This window comes from Sinohyriopsis cumingii, chromosome 15, assembly GCF_028554795.1.
Source record: "Sinohyriopsis cumingii isolate HCF-2022 chromosome 15, ASM2855479v2, whole genome shotgun sequence".
Classification (NCBI taxonomy): domain Eukaryota; kingdom Metazoa; phylum Mollusca; class Bivalvia; order Unionida; family Unionidae; genus Sinohyriopsis; species Sinohyriopsis cumingii.
Window position 1 is genome coordinate 70,159,630 of NC_142975.1, and position 25,241 is coordinate 70,184,870.

The window sequence follows — 25,241 nt, forward strand, 5'->3', positions numbered from 1 at the left end:
GCTTACAGATAATATTAGTAAATAATACATGGATAAATATGAGCAGGTGGATGGAGGACACTTACATCTTTCATGTCATCATTCCAACCACCGTGACCTTCCTGTAGAATCTTTACTGCATTGTATTCACCAAGTATCTCTACCACATCACCCCGCGAAAAGCTGTGGACCTACATTAAAACATATTTTTACGTTAATAATGTAAAGCTGTGGACCTACATTAAAACATATTTTTACAGTAATAATGTAAAGCTGTGGAGTTCCTTGAACATATCTTCTTACGTTAATAATGTAAAGCTGTGGACCTACATTAAAAAATATTTTTACAGTAATAATGTAAAGCTGTGGACCTACATTAAAACATATTTTTACGTTAATAATGTAAAGCTGTGGACCTACATTAAAACATATTTTTACAGTAATAATGTAAAGCTGTGGACCTACATTAAAACATGCTTTTACAGTAATAATGTAAAGCTGTGGACCTACATTAAAACATATCTTCTTAAAGCTGTGGACCTACATTAAAACATATTTTTACAGTAATAGCGTAAAGCTGTGGACCTACATTAAAACATATTTTTACAGTAATAATGTAAAGCTGTGGACCTACATTAAAACATATTTTTACAGTAATAATGTAAAGCTGTGGACCTACATTAAAATATATTTTACAGTAATAATGTAAAGAAGTGGAGTTCCTTGAACATATCTTCTTACGTTAATAATGTAAAGCTGTGGACCTACATTAAAACATATTTTTACAGTAATAATAAATGTAAAGCTGTGGAGTTCCTTGAACATATCTTCTTATGTTAATAATGTAAAGCTGACAATCTGATTTAAATCATGCTAATGACCGGTGCATGAAGAACTTTCGCGCGTTTTGCACACTGCCACAAGTGTGTTGAGATAATTTTCGACAGCATTTTTATTTCAGATTTTATCAAAGTCCGCAGTTGTGAGAGCCATGAAGTTTCAACACACTGACAATAATCATTTGAGAGCATATACATACAAATATCAAACAGATTCAGTCATTACAAAATGCGAAAGACCGAGGAATGTCATGACTAATGGACAAATAGTTGTTGTTGTTGTTGTAGGGTTTAACGCCATTTTTCAGCACAATATAGGCTATACATGGCGGCCGGTATTAATGGTGGAGGAAGTACCCGGAAAAACACTGGGAAGAACCACCGACCCACGAGAAGTTACTGGCAAGCTTTCTCACCGAATCCGAGACTCGAACCGACGCAGACAGAAGTGAGATGGCAGTGATCCGTAACGGTGAGCGCTTTAGACCACTCGGCCACTCGGGGCCCTGGGACAAATAGTAGTTTGCCTCCCAGCATTTACAAAAACATTTCACAAACACGGTTCAAGATTTTGTGGTACTTGCAAATGGAAGCAAAATTGGCCATAAATATTCTGAGAGGGCTTAGAAAATACATCACCCAAGAGACATAATGAAAACTAGCTCAGGTACGGACTTTATAAAACTTTTAGTTTGAAGATGAAAAGAGACAGGTCAGTTAAAATCGAAGTATTCTCTTAAAATAATTGCTTTACAGAATGATCTCCTAAATACAGTGTGACTATAGGGATCGAATAATAAATTATATAACCTATATGATAATATTCTTTATCCATATGATTTCATTTCATTTTATCATGCATCCTCTTATACGGAGTGACTGTGTATATAGAGAAGACTTAATTACTGGGTCGCCATGCGAGTATGTCCACTACGTGCTAATGACCACATGCACAACTAGGTTCCATCCATTTGAGGGCTGTATGCATAGACGAAAGGGATGAGAGTTGGAGAGTTGAGTGTATACTAGGTGATGAGAGCCGTAACATACATACAAACATATATAACATGCATCCATGCATACATACATACATACATACATACATACATACATACATACATATTCAAACCTACCCGTACAAGCGCCTGCCTGTTAACTGCCCAGATTTTGGAGTCCACATATTGGACCCTGACTGTCTTGTCCCCATAATGGAGATCAATTACTGTTCCAATTTCTTTTGTACACTGAAGGAGAAAATAAAATTTTCTAACTTACATTTAAAGAAAATAATATTCATATATGTGATCTTGGGAAAATACACATTTCTGTTAGGTAAAAAGTGTCAGTAAACAAAGCAGTTAACATAGACTTTGTGCATGGTGTTCTCATTCTTCACAATCTTTACACCAAGCAAATGCATTTATAATTTAGGGAAGTTTGGAAATGAATTTTATCAACGTTACTTAGATTTATTAGTCATAATGATAACACTATTTTCGTGCGTTTGTTCGAATTTGTTAAAAATAAATCCTTGATGAGCCTTGGATTGAAGCCATTTTTAGATTTAGCTATAGTATTGTCTACCATCCAAACCCAGACCATCTTCGCTAGCCAAGGTTCTGATATCCCTATCTGCACCTTGGCTGATCGAACAGCTATATCGATGCTTTGTCCTAGCGACAACTATTGGATTTCATGTGTGGCCTCCCTTAGTATATAATGCCAACTAACCAATAGCGTGGTGCATTGTACATCGGCCAAAAACGGTTTTAGCAATTGACCTAAAAAGGATACTTTATACGTTTAACATCGAAAGGATGACTATGTGTCAGAGGGAATCCATTACAAGTCTATTTGAATATTTTTTTTAAAAAAAATTGTGCAAACAAGGACCGGTTCTGAAAAAGCGCTTATTTATCAGTCCATTCAGGTTGTGTGCTCCCATTGTATCGATCACGTAGGTACAGTGTTCAAATTTGAACAACTTAATTTTGGTTAGATGCGGTGGGCTTACCGCCGGATCCAGTGAAATCCACAAACCCGAAGCACTGAAATATCTGCTCAATATGCCAAGGTGTATGTCATGGAATTGGGTAGGAGTTATATCAATATGTATATGTTGTCAAAAACGTACTCTGGTTTCGTTGCCGCGTACAGCATTACCAGAGGGTGGTATATTTTTTCGGCTTAGTTATTTCGAAATCCTGAGCGAAACTCAGACCTTGCTGCACGAAGAAATGGCTTGCAGCGGGGAAACTAAGGACCTAGCTGCGCATCTGTCACAGCTAGTGTACTTATAGATAAAATTCTCTATAAACAAATCACATTACGCCAAGTCTTGTCAGGACGCTCACCCCTTTACAGGAGCAAATCTCCAGCTGTAGAGGTAACGAAATTTTTTATTATTATTCGTCTATATGACAGAATTGTTTTTATACTTTAGATGTTTTAGAACCTTAATGTTTCAAAAAGACTTCTATCTGCAAACATATTCATTGAATGCAATAGCTAACGAGCAGGAAACATATATTTATTCTAAATTCTACGGAGAGTCAATACCTAGGGTATACAACGCTATATTATAACTACTATGGTGTGGTTCGAGTTAGCTATTTGTTGCAACCGAACAGACAACTTGTATTTAATTATACAATGTTTGCATTAAACAATTAATGTATTGGGTAATGAATTCATGTCCGCGCATGCGCTACATATATGACTGAAGAAGTACTTAACCGTGTCATATGTACTACACGGTTTAATTATCATTTTAGCTGCCTAAATGCCATGCCGTGTACATCGTTTGATGTGGAGTCACCAGCTGTAGAGCTGCTTTATACATGCCTGCTATGCCTTGTACATCTTTTGATGTGGAGTCACAGAACTCTGTTGGGGTTCCTGTGACGTATACGCTGTGTTTTGGTGACATTGGATCGGAAGAGGGAACTGGTTTTCTCAGTGCGAGGGACCAGGGCTTCGCGACCAACGAGTCTGTGATGTAAAGGATCTTTCAGCAGACTGAGAAGAGTGGACCATGCGTGGGTGCTTCACTGGCCATTTACTAGAGCGCGTGGAACCGGAGTTAACATCTTGGTCGTCAAATGGGCGCCACTATAGTTGTAGTGTTCCATGTTATTTCCACAATTGCATTTATGTCATTCATTCCTATTGCTATGTCGTTATATGAACGATCGATAGGTTCATCATTTCATAATGTCATTCATCCCTATTGCTATGTCGTTATCTGAACGATCGATAGGTTCATCAATCCATTCATTACTATCGTTATATGAACGATCGATAGGTTCATCATTCCATTCATTACCATCGTTATATGAATGATCGATATATTCATGTCCTTCATCCCTATTAAATTGTTATGAAGGATCGATACGTTCATAATTACACTGTTATATCGATATATGAACGATCGATAGGCGAGTAATTATACGTATTGCTATATCGTTATATGAACGATCGATGGGCGAATAATTACACGTATTGCTATATCGTTATGTGAACGATCGATAGATTTATGATGTTCATTCCTATTGCAATGCCGTTGTGTGAACGATCGATAGGTTTATAATGTTATTCATTCCTATTGCAATGCCATTATGTGAACGATTGATAGGTTCATCATTTCATTCATTCTTATTTCAATATCTGGTTACGATCTATAGGTTCGTAATTTGCACTGCTTTTCAATATCGTTTTATGAACGATAGGTTAGTAATTTACAATTCTTTTCTAAAGCGTTATTTGAACGATACCTTCAAGACTTTTTATATTGAGGTGTAGGTCACTTTTATTTTGTTGGTCGGTGATAGGATTCACGTTTGTTTTGAAATTCCATTCGTTAAATTAATTTGGAGTTTTGTTTTCTTCGTTGAGTTAATTGTTGATAGTTCCATGTTAGGAACTTTATAATTTTCCTTATCTTTTGATTATAATGGTGTCAGATTTGTTACATTTAAATTGCGTTTATAAATAAACATCTTGTAAACGCAGTTGCTTTTGGTGTCTTCCCTAATCCAGTCCCAACCCGGCTTTATCCTGTGACAGTGTAGATAAGGTTATCATAACATTGGCTAGCGAAGATGAACCCAGGCTAGAAGACGATAACTTTTGTGACCACCTCATTATTCCCATTACCGAAATACACCATTCCCTCGATAAAATATGCTGAACATGAAAAAATTACGATAAGAATTGATAAATTAAACATTGATACAATGCTCGTTTTATCATCGAAAATGGTGATTAATGCCCGTAAAAATATAATCCATATTTTGAAATTTGCAAGTTCTAAAGAAGAATTAATTTCAGAGATCTCGAAAATGCTTAATTACGTGTATTTGGACGCCAATTTTTGATCTGGGACGCAGAAAATCACTGAGGCGGATATCTTCCGTACGCATGTAATAGGTGCGCGGGAAAATTCAAAAGATTTGCTGGTCCTGTTTCAGCCACCTGCTTTGTATCAGTTAACTGTGCTGATATTTCCAATGACAGAATTCAGTGACTGAAAGACTCTTTGATGTACTGTTGCCATTTTATAAGAGTACATTAAAAAAAGAACATGATGCAACAGCTAGGCGGCTAGTTCAAAGGCTTTGACTGGTGGCCGAGTGAGAAAATGTACTGATATTTAGTGATTGAATTCAGAGGCAGAAAGTCCTGTTTTAAAATCCTGACGAGACCTGTTTAAAGATATCATATATTATGTAAGTTTTTATGATAAATAGTTGTCAGTATACTGTAAACAGTCTGGTGAAATAGCTATCAATGAAAACTTCTGGTAAATGCTAACAGGTGGCGACAGAGAATGAAATAAACACCAATTAAAACGTCTTCCTGTGTGAAATGTCATGTTCTAATCCTTTAATTCCGTTACAGTGTAAACATTATAATCACAACATATTCTAATCATTGAAAACATGAAAAGTCAATCAACCGTCACATCGAAACCCGTGAGTACTTCTGTAAGAACCTAATTACATGTACATGCCAGCTTTGTTTTGATCAACACCTTGGGGAAGTGTTTGTTGCATTAAAAAAAATCGATTACAAGAGACCTGGGATGCTGGATTAAGGGTCTTGGAGCTGCCTTTGACGTAAAGGCAAAACAGTAACAGAGACAACGATGATGATAGTGACTTCGAATGTTTCAGTGAAACTGATGTCATTAATGCCGAGGCTGTTTGGGAGAAATTTGTACAGACTCATGGTCATGAGATGGGCGTTTCTCTTGATATGGGGGAGTGGATTTGTGCTGACAATGATTGCCCCACAGCCGAATACATGTCAGATGAAACTATAATTAATTCTACAATGAACAAATTTGCAGCAGAAGACGATTCTAACAGGAGTAATACAAGTGTTGAAAGTGATGCAGACGCAGATGTTGCACCCCCACCCCTCTGCACAGGAAGCAATCAAATATTTTGATATTGCCATAAGGTGGCTGGAGACCCAAAATGTGGACTACGTAAAGCTCATGCAGTTGAGAAATCTGAGGGATTTTGCTCGGCGGCAGAGAAACCAAGGAGTAACACACACAAAAAAATTAACTGAGTTTTTCAAAAAGTGAATTGATATTTGTCAAGCGTGGCACAAACGGCAAGTATAAACTTGTTCTAATTTACATTGTTTTAATTTGTAGACCAATTAAATGTTAGTACCGATTAACCCTTGGTTTTTTTTTTTGGTTTTTTGTTTGTTTTCCATTTTACTTCTATCTCATTCAAATCTATCTATCTATCGTTCGATTGACACTGTTTCTCGGAAAGAGTCGATCTTTTGCATATAAAAAAACGTCTAATTTGGATGAAACAATAAAACTAGATGTATCCAATTCAACATAAAAATTAGTAACGTAGTACACAGTGTGAAGTGGTACACATGTTAAGCAAACGGAAACCACGTGGAATAATGTTTTTGATGATCGCCTCAATATACTGTAATTTATCCTGAAATTAACGTTGTCCTATGAGGAAATAATAAAGTACACCGTTATGAAGAGATATTTATTCACAGTTAATCTCAGAACGATTATAAAGTGAGTATTCACCAGTATAATCTGCCTAAACCCCCCCCCCCCTTATTTCTCCGTTATGTCGTCAATCACTTTATTAGTTTTGGGCTTATTTTATAGGTCCCTCGATAACTCGCGCCTCACTTATAGTGCGGTCGATGTTTCTGGACACCGATGTGCGCGAGTTATCGAGGGAGTGGTGTAGCTATATTTAAATGATGCAAAGCGAGTAACATGGACCTCTGCTAACGCAGCTTTCCTTGCACTAATAACCTAAATCGCTAAGTTAGCAGTGTTATGGTTTTCATGATTTAATGCAAGTTTCAACAAATTTGTATTTTTGTCTTGCATATGACATCTTTGCATACATATGTTGGTCCATGGGGATCAAAAAATGAAGGATGAGTAGATGCCATTGTGAGATCTCCAACTTTATTTCATGATTCACTGCCGCATGTTTCAGAAATTAAACAAACATTGGTAGATGAACAGAACAAATATTATAGCTGTAAGGACAAGTCACGTGTTGTAATGTGAACATAAGACAACAGAGTTTTACCTACCAGAAAAAGTCTGTCTGAGATGAATAGGTTTGTTTGGTTTAGTGTTTTACGTCACATCAACACAAGTAGGTTATTCAGTGCCCAGACAATTGGAGTAAATTGCCTTGCCAAAGGACACACCAGGATAGCTGTCTACGATGAATGGAACTTTACATAACTAAACTGTTTATACATACATAAGCAGGTAGATAGGGCCAAGCTCGTTGCAAAGAATCTTCTGCCACTACACTGTTGTGACCAACAAAAATATTCATTTGAAAAATACACAAAATAAAAGAGACACCCTACTCCTCTTTATTCCGAGATTGGTGGGTCCCGAAATGTATATATGTTTATAAACACATGACTAAAGATAGTTCGAGGGTTATATAGCATCACTGTTTATGGACAGGCCTTTCCAAAAGGTACAGTATCTCCCCCTTATTGGGAGTTCTTCAAAATCAAGATGCTTGCATTGAACAACAGGCCCAGCCTCCGGAGAATGCTGATTGTTGCACGAAAAACTCATAATATATTAATTTATGCCTGTTCAGCTTCATGTTATTTGCCTTGAGTCAAATCAGTAATAAAGGGTAAGAAATGTTTTGTTTTATCAGAGTGGAACGGTAAAATTACCAAATCCTAATACATAGTCAACACATAAACATATCAAAACTGAGTTCGGTCTCGAAGATTATTTCAAAGACATTATATGTTTAAAGTTCAGTAAATATAGATAGGAGCTAAGTTCGTCACAATTGTGAATCTAGTCAGGGAAAATGTTTTCATCGGAATATAAAAGATTTTTATTTATGATGAAAACAAGAAATATCAATTCGTTGGATGGTCAGAAAGTCAAGAGAATGCTTCATTTATTGTATTTCATATAATCTGTTTTTTTAAACACAAGGTATAAATAATCGATCTGTAATTTGCTCATTCGGTTAATATGAAACGTTTGTGCAACAAACCTATGGCTGTTCTAAGTGATTTTCGGACAAATCTATATATCTTAGAGGGTGGTGGTAGTAGTAGTAGTAGTAGTAGTAGTAGTATCAGTAAGCAGCTTGCCTTAATACTATCAAGGTTGTTTATTCTTGTCAGTTTAGGACAACCAATAAAATTATTTAATTTAGATCATTTCCATAATCCTGGTGTCGTTTCGCTATTTCGTAATGCAATATGAGTAAAGAAGCACATATATAACATAAACACCCGATATGGCAGCATGAATACAACACCAGATGTTGCAGATTAACTAATAGACACATATTATTTGCTATGGAAAATACTGTTTCATATGCATATCACCTATGTTTGTTATTAAATTTATCAAGATATTGGTTTTTATTTTGTGCCCGACAATTTTTGGCAGAGACACGCACTTATGCATATATGCACTTGATCGGATATGCCACTTTAGTTTTGCTTGATCAATAGAGGACACGCAGCAGTACTGAGATTTACGCTGATCGCATTTTTGCACTGCCTCCGAAATTGTCCTCCATTCAAAGTCTGTAGCTCCAGTATAGATGAGACTCTGCAAGATGGAGTCTCATCTATACTGGAGCTACAGTATTTCAAGGATGATTTGAGGGTATACTTGAAACGTTTTTCTGACAACTCTGAGGTCACATTCCCTTCTCCAGCTTCTCTATGGAAGACCTTGTTTGGTAGTCGTTCTTCTATCATCATTGTGAGATGATCTGCCAATCTCAAATGTGGTTTCATCAGCAGGGTATGGATGCTTGGAATGCCCACCCATGTGAGAACCACAGTGACTGGGAACGTGTCATGCCATCTTATCAGTTTCCTTAGGCGGCCCATATGAAAATGGGATATCGTAGGTACAACGTATAGGTTTTGCAAGCAAAACGCAGGGTCGGCAACACAACAGCTTTGTTGACCCTAAGATATGTTTGTAAACTTGATGCCTCTATGATCCCACACACGTAGTCTCTCAAAAGCTACACTTGATTTAGCGATTCTGGCATTGGTTTCATCAATATGGTCTGCACGCGACAGTGTGCTGCCATGGCAGGTGAACTTGTTCACTGCCACAAAGTTTGGCTATTTACTGTAATGACAGGCTCTTCATAAGGATTTCCTCGTGCAGGTTGGTGCATTACCTCTGTCTTCTTAATACTGATTATGAGGCCGCAATTGTCACAAGCTGAAAAGAAATAGTCCATAAGGTGTCGCATGTCTGATTTAGCATTTAGGGAACAGTTGTCAGCAAATACGAGATCACGAACGATCACTTCCCGTAAGTTAGTCTTCGCCTGCAGTATCCTCAGATTGAAGAACTTGCCGCCAGTCCTGTATCTCATATCAATCCTAGTGTCATAGTCACATGAGGCATCAGGAAGCAACCAGAAAACATCCTAATGAAGAAGATTGGGGCCAAAATACAGCCGTGCTTGACTCCATTGGTGACTGGGAAATGTTAAGATGACTCGCCACTGTCCACAACACAAGCGTGCATACCATCATGGAATTGCAGAACCATCACATTGAATTTCACTGGGCAGCCAATTAGGAAACAATTGTTTTCTTTTTAACTATCTGCCATGCTGGACGGTCACTACATGGAAACAGTATACCCATGCACCACCTATAGGAATTAGGGGACGTTAAGCATGTTTTCAGAAAGGCCTATACATTGCTTTCCATTATACGGTTGAGAAAGGCCTTCACATGACCATCTTCAGCACTCTTAGCTTTGAATACTAATGTGCAAAAATAACATTAATCTAGCTAAAAATCAAACACTTTAAACAACGAAGAACTTCATATGAAAAAGTTAAGCAATTATTTTACTAGTAGGGTACCAAAACTAATGTCTGTCCTTTGTATAAATTTATAAAATATGGATAAAATCACTGTCAATAACGGAATTTATTAGTTTAAGAGCCGACATGTCAGGATTTTAAAGGTGACTTGATTATATAAGTACCTAATTTGTGTGAAAGTAGTCCTTACCTGTGCCATTCCTGGATTCCAACTTCCGTAGAGTTTATTATCCTGCATCTGCTCAAAACTTTTAAGGTCCAAGTTTACTCTGACTTTATCACTGCGCTTCAGGATGATCTCCCCCGGCGATATTACATCTTTCAAATAAATTGCAAATAAATAAATTAAACGAAATCCAATTAATGATCCATGAAAGCGTGACGGTATATTTAAAAGTATATCCAAACCTAGCTATTTTCACAAGGTAAAGTCTTTCAAAACGATCAAGAAGAGAAATTAGAATAACGTGCAATCATTTCTGTTTCTTTTATGCAAAATAATTTCTGTTAGCCCAACCAGACTAAAATATTGTACTTCTCTCATGCGTACCGTTAAGTGTACATGTGGCATCAATATCAATCTTGGAGTGCAACACACATATAAGTATATTTCGACGAGGTAAGCAATTGTGACGAATTTGCTATGTAACAATGGAGGGCTTTTATACCCGTGCATTAGCATAGAATGTGAAAACAATTTATTTCCATCCTTCTGTCCGTATGTTGATTCTTCCATCTGTATATGCATCAGCACATCTTTTATTGGCGCATTATGTATAAGACGGATTTTATGTTATGACCTCTTTGGGTTTCTGTCAGGAGTTGGGAGTGAGATCCCTGCTGGAGTGGGGTGGGTGTCTGATAAACATTAGATGGATGGATCAGGATATGCGGTAAGAGGCGTGAGAATTAGCCATGTAGAGCCAACGAACTTGCTATATTTAATTTTGTTTCTATTTAAGTCTGTTACAGTCTGTAGTAAATTTGAAAGTAAGAAAGTTGATCAAAAAAATCTAGAACAAATGGAATATCTGCTAAACAAAGTAATCCAATGTCATAAAAGTTTGCCTGTATATAATTAAAACATCCCAATTTAGGATGTGACGTCATTTTTTAAACTGATAACTTCACTGGCTGATTGAAATCATCATGTTCTACCTAATACATGTAATCAGATCTCTGGCAAAATGACAGCGGAGTCCATTTTTGGACACAGACTGATTGTAAAATTTTATGCGAAAATAAGAAAAATCCTCCACACAGATAAAGGTTGATTTTGGCGCTGTTTATGGACCTAAAGCTCTTGCTAAATCTGGAGTGAGTAGATGGACGTAACGTTTTAGAGATGGCAAGACTATTGAAGATGATATGAGAAAAGGCCAAAGACATTTCTTTTAAAGGAAAGAGTAAACTATAAGTGAAGGAAGAAAGACGTGTTACTGTAAAAAGCTATCAGAAAATTTTGATATTTCATACGGAAGTGCAGACAATATTCTTACCAAAGAATTAGGAATGCACAAGGTCTATGCCCGCTGGGTGCTCGGATGGCGTGATAAATAAAAAATGGGTTTAAGAGTAAAGATATGCAGGGAATTATTAACCAGGTGCACAGAATAAGGTTATGACTTCTTAAATAAGATCATTACATGTGAAGGAACTTATACTTTGAACTAAATGGTAAAAGACAAAGCAGTGTATTGAAGCTCACAGGTTCACCATGGCCTATAAAAGCCTGTCTTTCCAAATCTGCTGGAAAGGTTATGTGCATTATGTTCTGCAACACACAAGGAATAATTTTGAACAACCGGGTAACAAAGAACACCACAGTGAATCAACAATACTGCGTGAGATGTAAATTACAAAAGACTATGCCCAAAAGTATCTATATTGCAGCAGGAATACGTTCCCGCACACCCATGCAAGCCTGTAATGCAGAATACAAATATATTTGGCCTTGAAAACCTAAATCACCCACAACACGGACCACATTTACTCTTTTGCTCACTTTGTCCAAATCTGAAACATTAAGTGGAAACGGAAGAAAATAGCGATGTAATCATCGGATTTCAGTCACCGGGTTGCTGTGAATGCTATCATGTGATGGTTTGCTGCGCGTGTCCTGGACACAGATTGAAAGATGGGAGTAGCGCACCTTTAGAATTCCGAGTAGCGCATTATGTCAAAAAGAGGTTATTTTGAGAAGGATTACTCAATTTGTTGTCAACAGTTAAATAACTTCTTCTTGCCGAATTTGATATAGAACTGTTTGATCAACCCTAGTACATGTTTGCGCCATATTCAGGCTTACATTAGCTTACTTTAATTTGTTTTCAATTTCACAACAAATAACGTTGTGTTTCGCTTTTCGTTATAAGATTTTTTAAGAAACTATATCGTTCAGTTGACGTTGCCGCCTCTGACGATGATAGACGACATATATGCATCATCTCTAGCATTGTTTTGGTAAAGGCAAAACAGATAAAGCAAGGGAATTCAACTAAAGGGGCAACTGTCAGATGATTGATGCTTTTCTTATGACATTGCATTTAGATGGCAGAATTCATCAGTGCTAGCTGCAACAAATTCTTATTTAGTGTTTACTGCAACAAATTCTTATTTAGTGTTTACATTTTGAGTGTTTTTAGTTTTGCTCATCCAAGACATTAGACATAAAAGAACGTAATTACAGTTATTTTTTAAACACTGTTGTAAAATGTTAATTTTCAAGTAGCCTATATTCCACTAATCGCTACGTTGTGAAAAGTCAAACCGTAAAGAGCCTATGGATAGTCCGCGGTAAGACTGCGACGGGATGAGCAGCTGAGTTGCCTTCCACTGAAACATTTGCAAAATGTAGAGTTCCACTGTCCTGAAAATAATACATTATGTAAGTATTCAAACCTGGGTTTGGATGTCTAGTTAAAATTGTATCAGGGACGCTAACATATCAGGGGCAGCATATTTCAACTTTAATACTTACTTTTTACCTTTCTATAAGACATTTCTGTCTTTTCTGTGAAGAAAGATTGTCAAACAGAAGTTGTAATAGAATTTCTTTCACACTGCATATTCTGGTAGATATAGGCGTATAACACAAAGAGAAAATGAATTCTGATCTTAACTAATCCAACAACAAAAATGAGAAATTACTGACCAACAACAGCCAGGTGTGATGGATAGTAGACATCCCCTTTCCCAGGTTTTGTTAAAACCAGGTCTACGCTTCCTTCTCCCCCAAGTCTGTATGTCCCTGTTTTCTTCGTCACCTGCCAGAATACCTCCACTCCCCCATGGTAGTAATTCACCTTCCCGTTCCAATCTGTGACCTTGGAAACGGTTCCAACCAGTCCCTCGCCTCCTGAATTAATTAAAATGGACAACGTTTACCAAGTAATAGGCTTGTTGACACATTGAACATATAAACTAAATCTGCTGCCTAAAAGACCTGAATATGACAAATTTATTATACCTCATAAAAGCAACAGTCAATGATTTTCTCATAGAATGTCATGTGTTAGGGGACACAATAAATGTGCGTCTTCCTTGCGCAAATGTGTCTCTATAACACGACTGCGCCTCGTGTGATCTTTTATCACTTCCGCAGTCGTATTTCCTTGTCTTCTTTGATTCGATATATTAAACAGTTTGTTGCTCTCGTTTGGGGGAGATGTGAAGATTTTTATACTCGAGACAAGTATTTTTTCATGAGGGCGAAGCAGAGTTGAATCAACATCGAATGGATGTATTTTGTAACACAGGAATGGCGCATAAAATGTTTGCAAAGAAATTGCATTTTATAAACAAGAGTAGACAACTACTATACCAAATGAAACATTTGAAACTTAAGGAATTTTGTGAAATTGTCTTGTAAATGAAGGGTAGGAAGACGGAAGTGTTAATTTTTACCTAAAGAATTTTTAAAGTACTAGAAAGAGATGCCAGATAACATAAATATGAATTGTGTATCTATCGTCGAAGATGTGATAGTCAAAATCTTCGTTGATATTTTTGAATCGGTGAACAGTTTGGAATGTAATATCCATGAAAACACACACGCACGCACACACACGTGTGTGTGTGTGTGTGATCTAACTTTAGTCCAATAAATCTGTGAATCTGTGTTGATACTGATGGACGATATGTGGGTATGATGTTACCTGTTCATTACAATGTGCAATATTTCAGCATGCAAGTCATTCTGAAACAAACCTGTGTATGCTTTAAACACTTACTGGTATTTGGTAACAACCCTATCTAGCGCGAAATTCAAAATGGCCACATGACAGATGGTTGTGCTATTCCACATGTCTTTACAAGTCACCAAACAACATAGGTTTTGCTCTGGAAATAGTATGTACATGTCACCAAATGAACCCATCAGCCGACGGTAGCTCAACAGCCGCGAGAAATACCGGTAAATGTATAAAACGTATACCGATGTTTGCAACCAAACGTTTTTGTAGATTTCTACAACTTTAATGAATAGGTAATATCAGCCCCTAAACCCCAATCAATATCATCACGGACTGATTTATCGACCTAATCTGACTTCGATATGGATTACGGCATAGTCTGTACAATGATGTAATAACGTACGGAACACATTCTTAAGTTTATATTTATTAGAGATGATAGAACTCTTCAGATAATACAGCATGTCTTTCATTGTAAGCATTTATAAGTATGCATTGTTACTTAACTGAGAGTATAATTTATTTTCATTTATTTTATAATTAATTTACACGTATTTAGGATTCATTATGTAAAATTAATCTTTGGTTTACCATCATCGTTCTTCCATCTCCAGTGTGGTCCTCGCATCACCTCTGCCCCAGGAAAAATACCTTGCGACTGTATGGGCTTCGTGTGCATTCTTGCCGGTAGGGCCACACTTAAAGAAAATATACACGTGTTCAAAGCTGTACATGCGTTTATAGATTAAGTTTCTTTAGTGCTTTCATATTGTTACTCATTTAGGTCCGTCCATTTGTCTGTTTATGATAGGCGTCTAGGTCAGTTTTCGAACATTGAGGAAGGACAAATCCGTTCCTTAAAAGCAGTTTCTTTTATTCTACGTCCTTTGTACGCAATTTTTTAAAGTCTTCTATCAAAAAGTGTTGACATCCCATGATTCAAAAGAAAGAAAGAAAAAAAACCACAGTTTAAAAGTAATTTTCGTATCAAGTATTCTTGATACAAATCTATGAGTTACTTGTTTCTTCGAATTTTAATAAAGAATTTTAAGAACCAACTCCCCCGTATACGATTGAACGAACTGACTATTCACAACCGACCCATCACCCCCACCCCCGGTTCCTTTATTGTTCTCGAGCAACTGTTATTTAATTCTTATCGAACTCATTTTGTTCAAAGTTTAACTTAGTTATCCGCACTTTCATTTTTTTTTTTCATTTTAACCAATGTAGTGGTTAATAATAACATTTATAACATCTAATGTGGTAAGGCAAAATAAGAGAAGGGGCTTTTTTAGTTTGTTTTGTTAATTTAAAACAATTGCACCAATTTCCTTCTAGGTTACCCTTATCAGAGGCATTTTGTTTTGGATATTATCACCGGAAAACGAGTCTTTGTGTATTTGCTTTGAGTCTGATATCGCCAAAATGAACAATGACCATGGTGAAATAATTTGGTCCTTCTTGCGAAATTGTATTTCAGATTGTCGGTAAACACCTATCCATTTGACTTTGTATCGATAGGTAAGAGAACAATTGCACATATACATTAAAAATAACATGGCATTTAAAGTATTGGCATAAAGCAATGTGATACACCAATAGTACTGGTATATCAAATTTTGATCCGCCCATGGTGCAATAATACGCATATATAAACATTCTCGCAACCGTCTGCAGTTGATTCTAGATCAACGATCAATTTCCACACATTAATCAATAGTGACCGTTTTCTAAATGAATTTAATATGGTACACATTTTCATCACAATCCTTTCTACTTTCTGTTCCCCCTTCCCTCTCATGCATAACGGACAAACTACGCAGAAATGTGGAGTGAGAGAGAACAGGAATTTGGGCTGGATTAAAATCTTGAAATAGAAATTACGCCAAGTAACCCACAATAATATGGTTCGTTGTAACGATACGTGTGCACTTTCCTTGGGATTTATCTACAGTGTTTATCAATGATACAAAGTTGCAAATCATGTCGACATTATACGGTAAATTTCTCGGTTACATGGTACACATAATGTGACTTGTGTTATGTTTTGTTGTTGTTTTTGTTTGTTAAGTGTACTATAATGTCCTACAAATCAATTAATATTAATTAAATAAGAAAATGTCCAAAGGCTTCTTTCTCTCTCTCTCTCTCTCTCTCTCTCTCTCTCTCTCTCTCTCTCTCTCTCTCTCTCTCTGGACCACCGTAGCAAGATACGGGCTAAACTGTATGAAATGATGTGAGGAGTTGATTCAGTCGGTCAATACACAGCTGCCTGTGGTAAATCTGAACTCCGTTCAAAGGGGAAATATATGTATTTGTATGTGATATAAATAAATATATGCACTGTATGCACTCTGTATCAATGATATACCACTCGTCGTATAAATTTTTCATCAAAAGGAAACTCGGAAAGCCTCGTTTCCTTTGAATGACAAATTTATACATCTCGTGGTTCATGATTGATACAGTGTACATAACAAATACATAAATAAATAAATAAATAAATAAATATATATATATATATATATATATATATATATATATATATATATATATATATATATATATATATATATATATATATATATATATATATATATATATATATATATATAATGAAACATACGCAACAGATATGCTAGTATCCATTCGGACAAATGGGTGAGCGATGTTGTGTTTTCCTCTCATGTAACAGGCTGTACACAGGTCAAAGTCGACACAGGTAGTACATTTCCAGCGTGTACCTTGAATTGGTTTCTGGTTGCATTCATCGCAGGTTATAAATTCTTGTATTACACCTGAAAAATGGAAAATGGTGACTGTCTTCTCCGGAGGTATCTTATTATAAAGGTCATTTCTACATAGTTTGTTCAAAGCAAATGTTTGCCGGACCATGAAGAAAGAACTCGATATCAAAAAGAATCCCGAAGGTTTATTTTATTTCCCCGTTTAACTAAACACATTATAATTAACTTGTTTCTCATATGTTTATTCCTAACGAATTATCAAACATTATAATTTTATTTCTAAACAAAATAAGAGTCATTCTAAAACAGAACATACTTTTTCGGTGTTTGAAGGACACGATATTTGAATACCAGCCGAAGTCCCAAAAACCGAACATGCCAAGCCATTTGGAATTGATTTGTTCATGCTAGGAGACAACACCGAATTCGGTAAATCGATTAAAGACTCATTTTCATAATTGTTGATTCAAACATTTAACTGTGTGAAGAAATAAAACAAAACGAATAAGTAAATATATAAATAAAACACAATACAAAGTAATCATATTTTACTTTCTCTCGTCTCTTGACAAATTTGAATTATATTCCCTATACAAGGGATTGATTGAGTTAGTAGACAGGAACAATACAAAATAATCGTCCCTATATCTCCGTGCGTGTGCGCTTGTGTGTGTGTGTGTGTGTGTGTGTGTGTGTGAGAGAGAGAGAGAGAGAGAGAGAGAGAGAGATTTTGTATCGTTTTTTTTTCTTCAACATAATATTGATAAATCGTTGTGACTGAATTAGTAGACATGGGCTATTAAGTTGCGAGACTTTATTTCCAAATATATAGTCGTACCTCTATGATGAATACTTGACAGAACAATAATGTTAAAATGGAAGCATATCTTCAAATATCGAAGTAAACGTTTAATATACCCAGAAGTACGTGAAACTGTATTTTCCCCTACCTGGTCTACTCAGAAAATCTATGATATCATTTAACTGTTACTTATACGGCACGCGCTCTCACACAAACTATTCTAGAAAACTTGAAGCTAATAAAGGCTTTGAAATAAATGTACAAAAATAACAATAATATGAAAACATGTACTAAATTGCTGATTTATTAATGTTTTCAATATTCATGAATGATTCAGCATATTTCTTCTTGATGTATGATTTTTATTATTATTTATTTTTAATTATTATTATTATTATTATTATTATTATTACTATTATTATTATTATTATTATTAATACAGCATTTAACATCAGCTGGACTTTCCAGAATAATTTCGAGATATGGATACGACTATATCTAGGATAGTGTGTGTGTGTGTGTGTATGTGTGTTTGTGTGTGTCTGATACAGAAGGGTTTTCAAATCCGTCAATAGATAAAGAAAGATATAAAAAAAAGCCTTACCTGCAGTAGCATTATCAAGTACCCTGAGGTCATATTTCCCGTTTTGTCCTGCCCTGTATCTAACTTCTCTCCCTGTGTCCCATACTACTGTAACCATACCATCCGAGGCGTCCTGTTTTGGGACATAAACGAGAGTGCCCACGTAACCCTCTCCACCATCTTGTTTTCCTTGGTATGACCAGTCTGGTCCACGAACCACTCGCATACCAGGTTGCATGTGCATCTTAAACGTTTAAATAATAACGATATATTGGGAGTAGTGTAATATTCATTCCTACATTCAATACATAACATGATCACGTTACTGGTAATTGACCTTCCCTGGAGGCGCAATGGTAAAGACTCAGTATGGACAAATTAAATATTTATTTAAATTTAACAAAACCATTAAATCGGCATATTCTATAATGGTTCTAACATATAAGCTGTCCCGCCACAGAGACCTATTTTTGGTGAAATATAGGTCACACCGGCTTAATAGTGTACATACCAAGATGCAACCATAGCTTAATAAAGGAAACAGTGACCGAGTCTTTACATAAACGTAAAACGTAACTGGACGGACCGATGGACAAGAATAACTATATAACCCAATTGTATTCGTGGCAAGAAATAGAGAACAGAATCGTGTTTTTAAAACCATGAAACCAGCTGTATAAAGGTAATTAGGCCACCAAGCACGTATTAGACGAGCTGTATGAAGGTAATTAGGCCACCAAACACGTATAAGACGAGCTGTATAAAGGTAATTAGGCCACCAAGCACGTATTAGACGAGCTGTATAAAGGTAATTAGGCCACCAAGCACGTATAAGACGAGCTGTATAAAGGTAATTAGGCCACCAAGCACGTATTAGACGAGCTGTATAAAGGTAATTAGGCCACCAAGCACGTATAAGACGAGCAAAAACCGAATCTATTATCTTTATAATGGAAAACCTGGTACTTGGTGCTATAATCAAAATCAAATAAAACTATCGTTGTACCAGATTTTAAACTAAAAGAAGGTGAAAACTTAAAACACAGTTGCATTGTTTATAGATTCGCATTTACTAAAATATAGAACTCTAGCGATTGGAACGTAATAAAATGATTTTAGACGAAGACAAAGGAATTTTGAGAAATGTTTACCCATCCACCATCAAAATGCAATGGCCATAATTTAAGTTGCAATATTGAAGCTTGGCTATCCTCATACAAGATAGCACATGTAAATCTAATAATCACGATTTAAACACGACAACACAGATGTGAAAGGGGAACGAACCGCTACAGTTTAAGATTTGCTACTAAAGGTGTGTTATGTCCAGTCAAACCTATATATAGTTTTCTCCCAGTGGATTTGCCTAAAGTTACGTTCCCTTGAGAAATCGTAAAAAGGTGATGAAGTCGTGACCTGTTTCATTGTCTCTTCAAATGAGTGTTTTCCTCATTCTTTATATTTACATTTGTAGAACTTACATTTTAATCGGTACCACATAGCCAGTATTGTGCTGAGGTGCCGATAAGAGCTGTGCAGACATGTATACGTCCATTTTCTTGCAACGAAAATAAAAGATAATTTGCCAAAAGTACAAGCAGAGTCAAGAAAAGAAATAGAATTTCATAGTTCTCCATACCTGTCGGGCAGACGAGATAATACGACTATAAACTAGAGTAATTTCCAGTACGTTGTTCGTTACAAAGGCGTAAACAAGGTGGCAAAAAGGTCAAAGTGGCACGTACACTATACATATTTGGCCCATAATGAACGTACGGGTTGGCAGAATCAAATGTGGAACACATGCCTATACTGACCCAGCGTCACTACCAGACAATTTTTTTTTTGTCGGCCTAAAACTTGTTCTATCTCAAATAGTTTATTATTACATGGTATCGAGAGAAAAAAAAGACAATCATCTAGTGCTGCTCGTTTACAACCCGTGTTGCCAGCATCATTTTCAGAACGTCCACATCACTTTGTGTAATACAAGTTATTTTTATTCCGCAGCATTGGAATTCCCCAAAATTAAAGATGCTGATCTGGTCGATCTGGGTGGAGTTTGGTGTTTAGTCAATCATTTTGCACTGAAGTTTGGTGTTTAGCCAATCATTTTGCACATTTATGGTAACGATGGGGATGTTTTTAGGTTTTTATGGCTCATCAGCACGGCATGGCCACAAGGCGAATTACAACGAATATTTTCGTCATTCTAGTTAAGAATTGGCTTTGGGATGACACCGTTTTAATAGAACGATGGCCTTCTGTTGAAGGCTACCGAAGCATGCAACCAGAGACGCGAGACAAATATTGGCTAGCATGAACAAGCCGACGCTCTCCTTAGAATTCTAAATAGAGAAAATAGACCATAAGTATACTTTATCTGTTTGTTTGTTTATTTTTCTTTTGTTGAAACTATTCTGATTTATGCAAACAAAAACATTTAATTCTATCACACGACTTGCTTGTTATCTCGCATGATCTTTATATACCGAAACCACATGCATTTGGGACAAGGTGCTGTGACCTATTCACAATATCATGTTGCTGATATACACATACTTGTTTCCACTCGATTTCGCCACTCGACCCCAATCGTCCTATTCCATTAGCGAATGTACCGATTTCAACAATGTACGTGCACAGTCAAGCGGTCGGTTAATTTTACCCTGTGCCCAGGGAGGACAACATCAAAAATCATTTGCAAAGTTTGCATTTGTTAAGTTAAGGGGTGGGGGTAATCGACATATACAGCTTACGCAAAGGGTTTGTAATACTCATGAATAATAAGATATAGGATTTCAGAGAGTATTTTGTTTCGTAATATAAAATACAACACTAGTTGTATCAAGTAAGAGGCGTAATTCACGAAGCGTACAGTGGAACGATATAAATATTTTCTGAGAAATTGAAGGGTAAGGGGTAATAGTTTTGTTCAGACTGAGTAAGACCTGCCCCATTACATCAAAAAGATAACTTACGGAATCCATGCTATGTCCTGCTAAAGGCTTTCCACTTCGGAAAATCGATAATTAATTTGAACTCCAAAAGTCAATGTTTCTCTCTACATCATTCTTGGATTCTTTGTCTTTTACAACATTCAAATCGAAACTGTTGACACTTTGCAACCAACCAGGAAGGAAATTATCTCAGTTACAGTTCGTGTTGTTACTTGTCTCGCTGCCAGCTTAACCGTAACTTTATTCAACATAAAGCTGCAAAGCTATGCAAGCAAAACAATTGAAACGCTAACAGTTACGTTATGTAAATGGCGGGGGTCTTCTCTCTCTCTCTCTCTCTCTCTCTCTCACACACACACACACATACACACAGACACATTAGCGTGCATGTGTGTCAGTGTGTATTTGCACTATTTCAAAACAAATAATGTATATAAACTTTTTTATAATGAATTGTTTTAAAATGTTTTTCTTTATAATTGTTCTACTAATTTTTTAAATTTTTAATATCAACACCACAAATTATGGCACATCTATTACGCACAACGAATTTTAGATACACACAGAACCCTCCCCTTACCCCCCCAAACCCCGCCCCCAAACAAAACAAACAACAACTTGACACTGAAATTATTAATGGTCGATTAACACTGACTTTACTTCTCGGTCAGCAAAAAACTAAGCTAAATATAACCTTAAGAATGCTCCTGGTGTTGATAAGTATCAAACTTGGTTACTGAGAAGAAAAAAAACATTATACAAATACCAGCAATAAATTTGCGAGAATTCGCAATAGTGTTCAAAATTCACACTTGGAAAATTCCGAAACATTTGACTAATATTCTTTCATTTTTTTAAGAATATTTGCAATACATTTGATATACGCTAAAATGCATCACATTTTCTTATTATTTCGTAATACTTTTGCAAATGATCGCATACTATTAATTGATTGAATTTGGTTATAATGATTGACATACATCCAGTTACACAGATCAACGGTTAAGTAGTAAGAGTTTATATTATCTTTAGTTGAATGTGAACTGGAATGTTACATATAGAACCGCTTGAAGAACAAAGCCGATAATGGTGTATATTAAACTCCAAGAAGCCAATGAACCTTTACAGCAGAAGCGATAGATATAGAGATATTTACAGAGGCGTAGCTGGGGGGGGGGGGGGCAGGGGGTACATATGTCATAGCTACGCCTCTGGATATTTAAGTGTGTGTGTGTGTGTGCGTGTGATTTGGATTTTTAACGTAGCTTTAAAAAATTTTCAGTCATATCGCTACGATGTCTGCATTGTGGCAGTTTATAGTGATGTCTAGCACTGGGGCATCATGCCGCAGACATGTAACATGATGTCCCACCCAGTCACATTATCCTGACACCGGGCCGACCAGTCCTAACACTAACCTCTTAATGCTGAGCGCCAAGCGAGGCAGCTGTTAGTACCATTTTTGTAAGTCTTTGGTATGACTCGGCCGGGGATCGAACCCACGATCTCCCGCATCCGAGGCGGACGCTCTAACCACTAGGCCACCGGAGCGGTGAGATATTTAAGTAATATGGACTTAGTTATGGGGTATGGTTAATCGACATACACAGCTTATTCAAAGGGATTGTGATTCTCATAAGCAGTGGTGCAAGTACGTCAGGTACATCGACGTTTATTGCCGGTACGGCCGTACCGGACAGACACGTGTTGGGGGGTGGGGTGAGGGGGTGGTGGGGGTGGTGGATGTATCGTACAGGTATGTACCAATATCTACTTGCACCATTGTACATGAATAATATGGTGCAAGATTTCACAGAGTATTCTGTGTTTTGTCATATAAAGTTTAGCACTAGTTTTTATTTTGTAAGAGGTGACAGCCACGAAACGTACTGTATAATGATATAAATAGTTTCTATGGGGGAAGGGGTGAGGGGCAACCTCTTTTGTTTAAATCGATTAAGACCTGCCCCATTATCACAAATTGATTTCTTACGGAATACATGGTATATCTTGCTAAATTCTATCCGCTTCAGCAAAATCGACCATTTGAACTCTCCAAATCAATTTTTTCCTCTCTGTCTTATAATTTGATTATTAATCTAAAATAACAAGCAAATCGTAACTGCTGACATTTGTTACCAACCAGGAAGGAAATTATCGCGGATACCGGTCTTGTTTCCTGCCTCGCTTCAGACTTTATTCCGACTAAAATTGTAAAGATCTACAAGCAAACAGTAGTTTAGAAGTATGAGCCGCCTTTTCGGAAAAAAGCTAGTCCAGTGAGAAAGTTGCAATTGAAATTTCGATGTCGTAAGTAGAGAAATCCAATATCACGTGTTGGATCAAATTGCATGTCCGTAAAACTCCATTTTCAAGATCGAAATTTTAGATTTTTTATGTTGAATTATACAGTGGTGGTTTAAAGTTCTATTTCCTATGTCGATGTTTTACAGTGTATGTTTTGAATTACACAGCGATAGTTGAAAATTCCGTTATCATATGTCGAGAATCCCTATTTCACACGCTGTATGTAACTGTTTGTGATGTAAGTTCCATTTCATATGGCGAGTATTTAGATTTCATCTGTTGAATCTCACAGCAACGATAAGCAGCCTCCTTGTTTAAAAATAATGCCGTTCGTTCACGAGAGCGACGTCTGGCGAAGAAATTCATATTAATTCTCGACATGAAAATGGTAACTTTCAAACTGTAAATGCATGCTATGTAATGGCGCCTCATAAGTGAATACACGAATGATGTATCTTAATACTCGATGTTATTTTGAATTGTAAAAGTGGACATTGTGTAATGTTACTTTTAACACTAACACATCATCTCACCATATAAAAATAACAATTCTGACAACCACAATAAAATGTCCAATCACCGTTGTGTAATTCAACAGATACAATATAAAAACTCAACATACGAAACGGAACTTTCAGCACAGTCAATGTGAGTCAACATGTTAAATTGAAACTCTCGACTTCTGAAATTAAAATTTCAAAAACCGCAGTGTAATTCAGAAGATACAATCCAAAAACTCAACATTGGACATCCAATTTTCAACCAACGCTGTGTAATTCAACAGATGAAGTCTAAATACTCGACATATGAAATGGAACTTTCAACATAAACTCGTTGAACCAATACTTAAATTAGGAATTCTCGACGTATGACAATGAAAATTCAACCACCGCCGTGTAATTCAAACTACACAATCTAAAACCTCGACATAGAAAATATAACTTTCAACCACGAAACTTAATTCAACAGATACAATCTAAAATCTCGACCTAGAAAATGGAACTTGAAGGACAAACATTTTTGATACAACAAGTGAAATTGGAATTCTGGACATATGACAGTAAAATTTCAACGGCAGCATTCTGATTGGACCAGCTTTTGTCCGCTAAGGCGCCTCATAAAGAATCTAAATATTGCGTTCGGCGAGTGGCAGTTTGTTAAATGCGAACGTCGCCATTGACTTCTTCTGGGAGATAAATTTTATCAGATAATTATCTCTAACACACATACATCCGTGTACTTCGTGCGCGCGTGCGTGCATGCATGTGTGTGTGTGTGTCTGTAGGCACTATTTCAAAGCAAATAGAGATAACTTGTATGTGAACAGGAAATATATATAGAAATAAAAATGCTTCAACCAGTGTTAAATAGAACCACTTGTGAAGATTTAAAAAAAAACCAAAACGATAATGGTGTATGTTAAAACCAAACAAATGGATGTACATTTAGGGATCGAT

At 36.4% G+C, this 25,241-nt stretch overlaps 1 protein-coding gene across 1 annotated transcript in view; it reads right to left on the reverse strand.

Moving 5' to 3' along the window:
* LOC149782034 (E3 ubiquitin-protein ligase MIB2-like) overlaps positions 1–21,655 on the reverse strand; it is a 50,885-nt gene extending 29,230 nt beyond the window's left edge. The window contains exons 1-8 of the mRNA XM_089933443.1: positions 21,499–21,655; positions 18,539–18,761; positions 17,012–17,183; positions 14,974–15,080; positions 13,344–13,547; positions 10,380–10,507; positions 1,952–2,062; positions 66–170 (exon numbers count right to left, since the gene is read on the reverse strand). Of these exons, the coding sequence (XP_089789569.1) occupies positions 66–170; positions 1,952–2,062; positions 10,380–10,507; positions 13,344–13,547; positions 14,974–15,080; positions 17,012–17,183; positions 18,539–18,761; positions 21,499–21,507 (1,059 nt within the window). The 5' untranslated portion in view covers positions 21,508–21,655. The remainder of the gene's footprint in view (positions 1–65; positions 171–1,951; positions 2,063–10,379; positions 10,508–13,343; positions 13,548–14,973; positions 15,081–17,011; positions 17,184–18,538; positions 18,762–21,498) is intronic.
* Between the last annotated feature and the right edge of the window lie 3,586 nt (positions 21,656–25,241).